The 13,561-nt window shown below is 32.8% G+C and overlaps 1 protein-coding gene across 1 annotated transcript in view; it reads right to left on the minus strand.

Annotated features, from left to right (window-relative positions):
- Positions 1–8,217, minus strand: part of LOC143226193 (MOB kinase activator 2-like) — a 140,473-nt gene extending 132,256 nt beyond the window's left edge. The window contains exon 1 of the mRNA XM_076456841.1: positions 7,844–8,217. Within this exon, the coding sequence (XP_076312956.1) occupies positions 7,844–7,848 (5 nt within the window). The 5' untranslated portion in view covers positions 7,849–8,217. The remainder of the gene's footprint in view (positions 1–7,843) is intronic.
- Positions 8,218–13,561: the final 5,344 nt, after the last annotated feature.

Here is a 13,561-nt window from a genome sequence, read left to right on the forward strand (position 1 = left end):
CAAATTCAAATGAAAAGCAACAAAGCTGTGTTAAGGGATCCTGAGGTAATTTCAGCTTTTCAGTAATAAAAAAAATAAACAGGCAATTTTTAAAGGCAAAAAAAAAAATTTATTTTGTGTTTTATAATACTTGGCTCCCCTTCTGCTTGCCAATTAATTTTGTCTACCTCAAATTAAGAATACTAGGAATACTACAATCTGTTCCCACACTATACTTTTCTCTTCATCTTATTTTTTCTGTATTTAGTTTATTCTGGCCCTCACCACTGCATAGCCCTTGATTAAAGATGCTCTTACAGTTAATAGCAATTACAAACAAGTCAACTCCTACCCTATTTAAATATAAACCATCTTTAGCAAAAAAGATCACTTTTTCTCTCCAAATGATCACAACTCCAATTAAGCAATATACTCTTCCTTATATCTAACCCAAGCCTAGTGACCTACTTAAAGTTTCATCCCTACAACTGAACCTATACAATATAATTAAACTTATTATATATCTCTTTTTAAGGCCTTTACGAATCATTTGTACTTAAAAATTCACTCATTGCACCATTTAATGTTTTGTCCTGAGAAACATTGAACATTGGATGCATTATAATTTATTTTTATTTACCATGCAATAAAGAAATGTGCAAATTCATAGTATCTTATGTTAACTATAGTAAAGATAAAAAAAACATGTCTGATGGAGTACTGAAACTCTTCATTATCAAATGAAATCTAATGATAAAAAAAGAAAACCAAAGAAAATAACTGAGTGCTAGCTTAACAGTTTAATGTACATTAGAGACTCATAAGATATCTGTGTACATCTCGATGTCGCTGCTTTATGACTACAGGTGAAGTATCATGGGCTTGACTTTGCCAAAACTGTATTCTTATACATGCACACAAAGAAAATGTACAAGGTGTACAATGTTACAAAAATATATATTCCCATTAGGCAGAAAAATACATCTTTACAAAATTATCTTATGTCACATACCAAAAAATTAAAAAATAAACTTTACTTTGAATCAGTCTAAGAATAAAATTAGTTCATGGAGACTTTTTTTCTCTACTTATGAGATTCAATAATTTAATTCTCATGCTTCAACAAAAATCATCCCATAGTAATACAACAACACAGATGACCACCCAATCACTTATCATTACCGTATAAGGACATATCTGTATCTTTTCTCTGTTTTATGGAAACTTTTTCACAAATATTCCATAATCACAGGCAAATAATCTCCATTAGAAGAGGTAGAGAATTCTTACTACACTTAGAACAACAACCCAGAGAGTCATAGTCTAAGATGTTACAGCAATGCCAGTTTTTATTTAATCAAGTTATCTTGCTTTCTGTTTTTTCTTTGTATTTACATAAAGTATAGAATACAAAAACACAGACACATGCTTGATAAGATATATAGAAATGCTTGATAACAAAGTACAAGCTCAGAATTTACTACTGTTTCCATAGGCCAAGTTTGGTGAACAGTTTACATGAATTTGAAGAAACTTGGTTATTGACTTTCTTAACATAAGATAAGAATTTTTAACATTTAACTGATATTCTTTTATACTTATTGCACAATTTTCAATACTGCTACTCAAGTTTATAAGGATAAAGTAATTGCTAAAATTATATATATATGCACAAAAAAGTGATGACCCAACCCATCTCTTATAATGTTTAAGTTATCAGATAAGTTATCATAGTGTACATAACATTAAAATGTCTAAATGTTGTAAAGTATATTTATTATTATAATTTCTCCAGTGTATAGGTGTGAAAGCTTAAGCCAGCAAAACATGACACTCACAATATATGTTCTGTTGACATACACACTGTAAATACTAAAAGTTTAATATCTCTAACTTATCCACCTTTAAAAAGTTGATTATTTTGAACAAACTTGTTGCTTTCCTGATTTTTAGACAAGTATAATTAGTTGATAAGATAGGTTTATTTATGGTTGAAACTTTTTTAAAAAGCGTGTTAAAATTTTCAACAAAAAAGTGGCATTCTGCTGTTATCTGATATCAGCTCTTATGGACTGAATTCTGTAATCCCAATATTTTATTAATTTCAGCTCCTAAAACTGAAGACTTTCTCAAATTTGTTTGCACGTAAAACAAAATATAAAATACACAATACATAGAACTCAAATGTACAACAGTTAAAAAAACCAACAAAAAATAAAATACCTATACTGCTTTCAAACAAATCAAAGTTAGTCAGACACAAACCTATTCCAAAATTAACATGTCAAACTACCACCACAATAAATAGACAAAAATTAAAAACAGTCATAAAAATATCTTTATATGTTTAACTTTCTTTAAGTGTTTATTTGAGAAACTCATCTTCAATTAGTTTTATTGCAAGTGTAGTTGAGAGTACAATAAAAAAAACCTTACTATTTAACAATATGTATCACACAACTTTAATATTTTTTTTGCAAGTGTCAACAAAACACAGACACAAAAATGTGTAAATTATGCTGTTATTGTCACTTAATAGCTCAAACACAATGGTAAATCTAAATTAAACAGAAGATTAAGAAGCTAGCTTCGATCTAGCTAGATATTTTGTGTCAATACTCAACACAAAGAAATCATTCAGCTTCTTACAACCAAACAAATGTGCACATTATTTCATAAAATACAATAACAGCAACTCTTACAGTAAGCATGTTTTAATTTTAATAACTATGACACTTCAACCCATGATGTCAAGTCATCACTAGGTTACTCCTATCTGATGATGTCTAGATGCTATTGGTTCAAACACCAGAGCTGTTAAAATCAAATCTTGCTTACAGTAAACTTTGATATTATTGTATTTTTGAATTAATTATTCAGTTTTGTGGGTTCCTCACCACAAATTAAACTTGCACATTGTATGTGTATTCAAACAGGTACCCATAACCTCATCTGTTAATACACACGTGTCCTTCAATACAGCTCACATGACACTTATGTGTTACCTCAGTAGTCACGTGTATGTACTCTACTAGCCAATCATACACATGTAATAAAATACAGTATGTGTGTATTATATACATACACAGACACAGGGCTTACCCTGGACTAAATTTTTCTGTAGCCAGGCTATTAGCCAAATGATTTTTTTCGTAGCCAATTTTAGCCAGTGTTTTAGCCAGATAGATTTGATCCGTATCCAACCCTCCAGCCAGTCACATACGATAAGACAGTCAAAGAATAAATGACAACTAAGTTCTTATCATACATTTTATTTCAATGAATTTATCATTTATCAAATTTATTATAAAACAAAAGTTTCACAGTTACAAAGTTCAATGTTTTTCACACACAAATCATTACAATAATAACATGGGAAGATGAGTCACTAAATTAAAAGCAACTGTTATTACATACTGCTTAACAGGGGTCTCTCTAGACTTGCAAACCAGGGAGAAGTTTTGCTCTAATTTTACAAAATTATGGAAAAGTTTACAGTCAATAGCATTCTTTTCTTCTATAATATAATCTGTATAAGATGATTTTTCCTTGAGCTAATTAACATTTAGTGAACAAATACGTGTTTATTATGGTACTAATCCAGTAACCGCTTTTAATTAAACTTACCAGCCAAGCCATGCACCATTAGATAATGTAATTACACGTGTGAAAGCCATCACAATCTTCGTGGTCGTTATTTAATTATAGCGCCGCTAATCAACCACATATAAAGGAGTTATTCGTGTCAAGCCGTTAGGTCGCTGTTGATTGAACATTTTTTCACACATTTTTCGATCCTGACCATGACTTTGCATGAATGCAGACGGGTTATTGATTTTTTATCTGCTTACCGCATACTTGCATTAAAAAAATGTTAATGTAGTGAACCAGTCTAGCATTTTGTAAACAAACAGTGTTTCGCCGGTATATTCGCCAATTACAATTTTTCTTTGCCAAAAAACAAAAATAATAGCCATTGGCGAATATGGCAACCAACAGCGTTAGCCCTGAGATACATACACATCATAATATTCTGCAAATATACACCAAGTAGAACGTTTTTTTAGAGTTGGGAGCTTCTGTTGCTAAAGCACTTGGACCTAGAATAAAGTGGGAGCTCAGAAAAGGAAGGAAGAAGAAATTGAAAGACACACAGACACAACTGAAGATCTGATAAAAAAAGAAATTGCAGCATCTTTCATTATGTCTGACAATAATACATGGAAATACTGCACCATGCATCAGATGGTCCAATGAACTGCTCAACCTAAATTCTTTATCACTTGTACAAGAACTACAGCCATTAGGAAAAATGAAAGGGAGGGGCACCAGAACTCAGAATTTTCTACTGGGTTTTGTCCAGTAGTCACATACATATATAACATTGTTGATATTTATGTGTTTCAAAAGTAAAAAGTAACATAACATATGAACAACAAGGGATCATCTGGTTCTTCAAGGTTGTCTCTGTACACAGAGGAAGAAAAAAAAAAAGTAAAAATTTAAACTCAGCCTTTATTTTTCAGAAAATTAATTCCCTTTATAAAATTCTGTAACATTCATACCTCCAATATCTCTTACAACAATTTTACCATAAACTAATAACCCTGTTGTAAAAAGAAAACTGCCTTAACTGAAACACAGCCCGCCTTTTTTGAAATCTTAACTTTGTGTCTGCTTCACCTACTCTCTTCAGAAGAAAGCATAAAGAGTTCAGAGGCCTTTATTTCTTATCAATCATTCAGATAATCTTGTAAACTTGAAATAAGATAGCATCTTACCCTTCTTTTCTCAAGATAAAATAAGTTCTTAACCTCATAAGATAACCCTCATTCTTGGAATCATCCTCATAGCTGTCCTCTGAACCTTTTCCAGTAAATCAATACTCTTTTAGATAAGGAGACTAAAACTATACATAGTATTCCATGTTAAGTCATATCTAGTAGTTTGTATAAAGAAATAATTACTTCTGATTTTTAAGTTAAACACATGCCACATCCTGTATCAACTTCTTATATATCTGCACACTATCAGTCACATACATATATCCTTACGGTAACATATATGCTCCACAAGTTACTATTTGCAACCAAAATACTCACATAATTGATCATATCACTAACCGTCATACATGTGTATTAATATTAATTCTTCAGTAGTCATATACAGCAAGCACACACATATATATTTCAATAATAACCTTGTAGACCCTACATCATTGCAGTATATTTTCATTAACAAGTTTCGATAGTTCAAGAGTTGCAAATGTGTAATCAATCGTGTAATGTACAAACAAGATGAATTACATGCTGATTTCACATAAACTTGCATGTATTTTAGTTTAGTGTTACCAGTTTTAAAACATTATGAAATCATGTCACGGTCCATTATGTTTACTCTTTTTAACTTATAAAAATTGTTTTGTGATATAAAAAAAATCATACAATTTTATTCTATTCAGCCTCAAACACTAATACATAACCCTTTTCAGTTCATAAAGAGTACAATTTACAAATTCTGTTTTAATAAGTTACTTATAGTGGTCCCTGTTTATAAAAACTATTTATAAAAGTTGTATCATAACTCATATAGCCAGTCATTGCATATCCTGATGAAGGTTATGCAAAAATGTCTACTATTTCTTTTTCTTTCAAACACTGTGTTTCTTTATATGTTAAGCACGTCTCTTCTATGTATAAAACTTCTGTAATGGTTAAATTACCACAGTTCTCAGCATCTGAAACATTAATGCACAATATAATAGCTGTGTTTCAATAATTCTATTTTTTATTAATTTTTTACACATTTCAAACTAGTAAATCTCCAGAATTTTTTATCCTTTCAGTTTCTGAAAAACATAACAACCATACAAGTAACCTTACGAAAACTAATCCCAATATTTTTGGCATTTAATATACACAAGTTTTCAGGCTTTGCTATCAGATCTTTAATGCTCCTTGAATTTTTCTTTTTTTTTCCAGTATTAAAAAGTATATGATATTCAATTTTCTTTGTGCTACTTTCATGTAATATGCATATTAGGAGATTCAATCTAAATACACCTGTTTGTTATATGCAGAAGTGTTACAAAAAGTACATTTTTCAGTCATAATGCTAATTTGGGGATTAATATTAATGATGCACTTAGAAGAACTTCCACAAAAAATTGGTAGCCAAAATCTCCATACAAACTGCAAGTTTTTACATAATTAAATAATTTATAGCATGTATACAATTAGCAAAACATAAGGTTATATATATATATATATATATATATTCTTGCCATAGAAGTCCATATTAATGAAAAGTATATAATAATACTTCTCACAACCATAGTATCTCTAACTTTCACTAGATACCCTATATTATAAGTAATAAGATAAATATGCACTCTTTAGTTAAGTTTGGTATATAAATTTTTCCTATTTTTGAAACTTCTGTTATTTACGTTAGATAAAAAAATCTGTAAAAGAAACAGGACTAATAAGAAAGTGGTAGGCTGACATCAGTTGGCATTTCCTCATTTCTCTTTTTACATAATCCTGACGCTTATAAAAAGGTACACCAACATAAATCAAGCAGTGCTCTAAAGTTATTTATCACTTTAAATATTATTGTGATAAAAATGCACTTCAAGGCCTTGTTTTTCTTCCTTCAAGCTAAAGTTTAACAGCTTTTAAAAATGTATCACCACTTCTGAAGAATCCTAATATGTGCAAAAAAAAAACATTTGAAAAAGAAACTACATTTAATTTAATAAGCAGATAAAAACAATAATCAAGCCTATATATTTCACACTCAGATAAGATGCTAGAAATTGCATAATAAATTAATGTACTATCTCTGTTCTACCTTTAGCTAGTTACAACATAAAGCCATAAATTTGTGATGACAAAAAACCCACTTGAAGTAAAAATGTATCTCAAGACAGCTGGTATTGGTACATATAAAGCCATAAATTTATTGTTCAGAAAAACCAAAGCAAGAGAATGTGTGTGCATGTGATCAATCATTAACACAAAATAAATCAAAAATATGTTTTATGTTTGTTTCAAATTGGAAACATCATATTTACATGTCACATAAGTTGTTTTTTTGGTTTATCAGTAAATACAACTGAAATATAATTTCATTCAGGTAGTAAGAATACAGAAAAGAACCTATTTAACAAATTTCACTGAACTATTAACAAATGATCAAAATGTTTCCAAAGCATGTTAACAAAATATTTCTAGTAATAGTAGCAATAATTTCAATATTTAGTTTGATTTGCAATTTTGGTAAAGGATGGTAATTTAATAATTATATATTACATTTAGGACTAGAAGTTAAGGCTTACAAGATTTTGTCGAGATTCATCACACAAGTCAACACAAGTGTTACTTCATTTTTCATTCATTTATATATTTAAGTCAACCAAACTGCAATTACATTACCATCATACTGTGGTATAATATAAAATTATGGGATACACGATGCACAGTCAAAATTGTTGAAACGCCAGAATTTTTATATTTTCCCAATACAATTTCAAAGGTCAAAAACAGGTTTTTTCATTTTCACAACATTCTTATAATAAACTTTCATGAAAAAGTATTGTACTATACCGGATATAATAAAACTTTTAAAAGTAAAGATAGTGTCGTTCAGATAACAGAGGTAAGCTTATAAATACAATATCTATAAATGGAAGAAAGGCTGATGTAAGGGTGTATTGTTTCGAACAACAGTGTGTTGCACAGTACAACGATGAATACCGGTAATAACCCCGCCGATTGTTACACATGTCTATACTGAAGTGTGGAATTAAACGATAATAAAAGTAAAAGTAATAATAATAATAAGACTTGCAAAGTTCACTTACCCCATAAACCAGTCCACAGTATCACGAAGATATTCTGGTAACCTGTCCAGCTTGGCTTTTGGGAATTAAAAACAGCGTTTCAAACTCAGAACCTAATCCAGCTGGTTCAGTGGTTGAAAGTTGTATACACTGACGTATTACGTCAACACAAGTAACCCAGCTATTCTCATCGCGCAGTCGAATATGGCCGTCGGCACTTAGTATGCGCTTGGGATGCATAAAAACATGCCGCAAGACGGTAGCACCTTCGAAAAACAGCTGATTTCGAATTATTTTGTTTTTTTGCTTGTCGTAAAGCGCACAACTACACAACGAGCTATTTGTATTTTTCTCATCACGGGTATTGAAACCCATGTTTTAGCGTTATAAGCCTTCATGGTTATGCCTAAGCTACCAAGAAAGAAGCTGACTTAGAGAAAATATAAAGTATACAAGAATAATTTTAATTAGCAGAATTAATAAAGTATACAAGAATAATTTTAATTAGCAGAATTAATAATAAAACGCGAATGAAGAATATATCAGCGTAATCCTATATATTAGTGTACTAAACAACTAGAATTTTACCCATATTAAATTACCTTGTTTTTGTTTTTATAATTTCGCGCAAAACTACTCAAGGGCTATCTGCGCTAGCCATCCCTAATTTAATAGTATAAGACTAGAGGGAAGGCAGCTTGTCATCACCACCCACCGCCAACTCTTGGGCTACTCTTTTACCAACGAATAATGGGATTAATCGTCACATTTTAACGTTCCCACGGCTGAAAAGGCGAGTTTGTACGGTGCGATGAGGATTCGAACCCGCGACCCTCATATTACGGGTCGAACGCTTTTACACACCTTATCATGCCTGGCCTTAAATTGCTTTGGGAGAATACCACTTATCAAGTTTCATATTTAAGTGCTTTAGTGTTAAGGATATCAAACTTTTAAGTTATAAAATTAGATAACATTAATAGCAATTATAATGATTTGGTTAATGATAGCATAACCATAAAATATTTTCAGTGAATAACATTAAGATTTTCCTTACTTGAAAATGTTTTTCAGATAAATTCTCACCCTTTTTCACCATATTCTACCTTTCCACCCCAATTCTAGGTCCTTTAGTTTTCTTTCATGTTAGCAGAGATATATAATCTAATAACGATTATATTATAACCTGAAACAATACGCAATGACAGGTGTGTGAGTGGAAGGTTTGTTCAAGGCTTGCAACATGTGCAGGAACATAAACAACAGTGCCTGAGAGGTTTATAGCTCTTTGTCGTGAGGAGAGGTGAGTATTTATCTGAAATATATTTCAGGTGAGGAAAATATCAAAGTAAGAACGCTACTCACCTCTCTGTTCCACAGAAAAGCTAGAATTCCACACTGAATGTGGTGGAGAGCCGGTACAGAAGAATTACAAATACATTTTCCTTTCTAAAAGTATCACCAAGAGGAGAAAACCCATGGCGTGTGAGATCCATAAAGCGGAGAGGGGGGAAGAAAAGCCTGGTCGAGCAGTGATAGGTGGGAAACTACATCAATTTCAAATATGAGATAATCGTCACCTAATAGAGACGGTAGAAAAAACGATAGTGATAACATGTCTCTAAGCTGGTTGAAATTGGAGATTACTCTATTGTCCATTATGTCACAGATGAACAGCTAAGCATGAATGTGTAGTGTAGCAAGGTATATGAGTCACGCTGTTCCATAATGGAGAAATAGTTATAGGAGATACTCATAAAAAAAAAAAAAGACTCAGTTGCGGAAAGTATCATATCAAACTCGTGTCATGAGGCAAACCTAACACTCATTTCAATGGACCCAACCACCTGAACTGGCTTGGTTAACAATATAGTAGAGTGTCCTGTACTATACTGCCAGGTAACACACCAGCCCTACTTTCTAAATAAGTAGTGCATCCACTGAGTCTCATATCAATAGTATTGTACTGCCTGATAAGGAACTATCTACATTGATCTTTCACAGCTGTTTGAGACTGGTGTTATTCCATACTCTATTAAAAGAAATTGTTGGTAGAAATTAGATTGGGTAGTGAATACAAGGGAGGTATGTGGACCTTTGTTATCACATGATACAATAATCAGGAATTAGATTCTGCACTGAAAAATATAAAATGGGTTACCAAAACCAAAAACAGTAAATAAAAGTCATGTGAAAGGTCAGACACACACCTAATGATTTTTTTTTTTCCAGAAGTGCATAACAGTCTCGAAGATCCAATATACATTCACACCATTCAAGTAGTCTCGTAAAAAAATCTTAATAATAGCCACTGAGCAGAAACAGATAGGATTAACATGTTTCATACGTCCCCTGCTCAATGGGAATTTTGAATAAGTATTCCTTATGAGGCAAAAATGGGCACTTGGTGGGCTTTATCGGCTCCATAATATATATATATATATGATGAAGACAGCTGTTGTGAGATCGGTAAGAAAAACTGTAGAACTCACTAACAGACATCCACTGTGAATATTAGAGAACTGTGACAGGAGGGAGACAAAAACCAGGGTAGACGAAATCTTCCTTTGATATAATTGATAGGGTATTAATGTGTAGGGGATCGTTCAACTACCCCTTGACAAGAGATATAAATTGCCTGTAGAGTCTGTTACTGAATAGTAAATAAATGGAAATAAGGGATGGTAGGGAAGTGAAAAAGCAATGATCATATGATGCCAGTAGTAAGAACAAATCAAATGAAAGCAAATTAGGTTAGAGAAACCACTTAGTTGAAAGGATTATGGACCTAAAACAGGAAGTCTAAAGCCAGGAGAACAGTGGTCCTGACAGCAAGTACTTCCTCGCCAAGGAAAGGAAGAAAGAACAGAGGAGGTGTTTGAACAGATCTTGATAAAAAAACTAAACAGATGAGACAGCAAATAATGCCAAGCCTGCAGAGTAGCGACCAGACTAAGGGTGCATATAATGTATATGGAAAGAATGAAAGAGAAAATCACGTCTCTGGGGACCAAATACTTAAAACAAGCATTCAGAACTGCACCACACTGAAACAGAAGCAGTGAAAAGGTGTGGTCATAGGACTGATTGTCATCAAGCACAAACTCAACACAAAGTGCTATCTGTGTTATATTAACCACTCACCACATATAAGGAAACCCACATATGTTTGTGAAAGGAACACATAAAATGACTTGTGAGGCTTGTAGTTATCCAAATAAATTCAAGTCTAGGTATTTTGGGGTGAAGATAGAAAGCATGGTTGTGTGGGATCAATTGACCCATCATGAGTGCAAAAGGTGAAAAGAACACTGTGTATATCTGGAAATACACAGGAGATAGTTAAAAAATAACTGAAGCGGACACGTCTAGGAACATCAAAGAAGAAAAAGGAGTCAAGAGAAAATAGGGCCTCAAAAAGACTCGCAGGAAATGAAAAATGAGAGTCCTGGTATCTAAAGATCCGTATCTTAATGACACAGAAATAGGCTTAGCCTGCCTTGCACACCGAGAGAGAGAGACTCCCAAGTGAATGAAATGATAAATGGGGGAAGCTCAGATTGAAATGGAAAACCGTCCTGGCAACCCAACGAAGACAACTCCTGAAGGAGTAGGGATGTTGCAACAACGAAAGCCACATTGGAAAACAAAAATCAAACATCCATAGGGTTGTGGAACAATGGGCTTCAAGTAAGTAACCCACTGGAAAAATATAGGGCCATAGTCAACTCAAAGGAAAGGACTAAGAACCAAATGTTTAAACTCTGTAGATGAACCAAAAAAAATGAAGTGAAAGGTAGGCAAACAAACTGGGATATGGAGAAAGTGTATGGCACCCCAAATCAGGTCATATACCACTGGAGAATGAAAAGACTGTTTACCAGGAATTGAAGAAAGACCAGAGTTGGATCAAGTAGACCAAATTAATATCTGGCTGACAATTTTCCATCATTGTGAGAATGATAAAAGAGAAGTAGAATCCCAGAATGGGGCTGAAAAATTGTTCCATGACATTTGAAATAAATGGGGTGGGTTGAAATAAAGGGAATCTATCAGTGAACAAAGTGGAAGAGAAGAACTCTTACAGGACAAGAATTGAGGGGTAACTCCAGAAACAAACTGCCTCCAAAACCTGCAATGGCCAGCGTTTACAAAAGATAAAATATGGATAGTAACAAGAGGACAAGGAACAGTAGAGGGATGACATAATGAAAAACTTGGAAGGCCTCCCTGGTTTGAAGGATAAGAAATAATAGTGAGCACAGATGAATGCTGAAGAGCCACAGTAAGATGGGACAGGCTCAGCTGAAGTTACATAAGTAAGAGATTAGGAATCCTGGATCTGAGGTCAGAATGGAACCAACCATATGGTGATGATATCACTGATCATTAATATCTACAGTCATTATTATTGTATTGGATTACTCCTGAGAAGAAGTGTTAAAAATTTTGAAAGATATCAGAAATCTGTGAACATGAGTGCAAAAGCTGTTAAATCCATGAAATGGATGTTTTGTTTTGTAAAATATTAAGAATACAGTTTTTGTTTGGGTTTGTTTTGTTGTTAGCTAGAAAAAAATGAGCTAGGTATAGTGATGGTGCATATACCTAAAGGTGACCTTGAGAAATATTGGACGAAACTCTTATGTTGGATTAAAGAACAACAAAAGACATTAAGGCACACGTCCTAAAAAGTACAAAGTCGATTAAAAGAAAATCAAATCGAAGGTAATTTGAATGAAAGTTCTGTTTCATTAGCTTAACATTTTGTATGTTATCTTTATATAATGAAGTAAATTGAGGAAAGCATAACCATATAACGAACAGTGACGAAAGCTTAAAATAGTAAATGTATAATTTTGGTTAATTTTAAGAAAAACATTCCTGACGACGAATGGCGCTAGGAATTAGTATATGTTTACGTACTAGTGCTTAAGAGTTCTTGATGACGAGAAACCTACTTGAAATAAAAATGTATCTTAGAACGACTGGTATAAATTAACACTTTTATTGATAAGGAGAGAGCAACGTGTCGACCTTCCTAAGTCATCTTCAGATTAAGACAGAGATAGTTTGACAGTGACCGTTGTCATACATATGTCTTAGGGACGGGAGTATAAACGGGTACGGGATTGTAGGGGGCGTTGCAGATGGATATTAGGTTATTAAGTGCTTTAGAGGATCACTGCATAAGGAGAATTTGTCGCCTTCCTATTGGTGAAGGGCTACAATCTTCTGATTACATCATAGACTGAAGCAACATATGTTGAGACGTATGAGGCAGGAGATTTCTTTAAGGTTTGTGGCATGTATGGGAATTTATAGATCCGTGGGTGCAAAATAACAGCTCTTTGTGGTACAGAGACGTGACTAGTGTTTATGAATATTGATTTACACAATGATATGTACACAACATTTATAAATTGTGTAAAGATCCAGCCATATAAATACAGAGCTGGACATGACTGAGTTGTTAGTGTTTATTAGTCGTTAAATGCGGTTCATATTCCATTGTCACAGAAACACGCTTCATTACTCGAAGTTATTAGTGCACCCTGAAAATTTGATAAGCATTACAGATTGTACAATATAATTAACTAACCTTCAAACACTTCATACAGTATATACAAGGCTTTATAATATATATATATATATGTGAGACTTTTTATTGTTTGTAAATTCTAAAGGTGGACCTCCATATTGCAAGTTTGCTCTGAGTCCGCTGTAATCACTGGGTGG

This window comes from Tachypleus tridentatus, chromosome 9 (assembly GCF_004210375.1).
Source record: "Tachypleus tridentatus isolate NWPU-2018 chromosome 9, ASM421037v1, whole genome shotgun sequence".
NCBI lineage: Eukaryota > Metazoa > Arthropoda > Merostomata > Xiphosura > Limulidae > Tachypleus > Tachypleus tridentatus.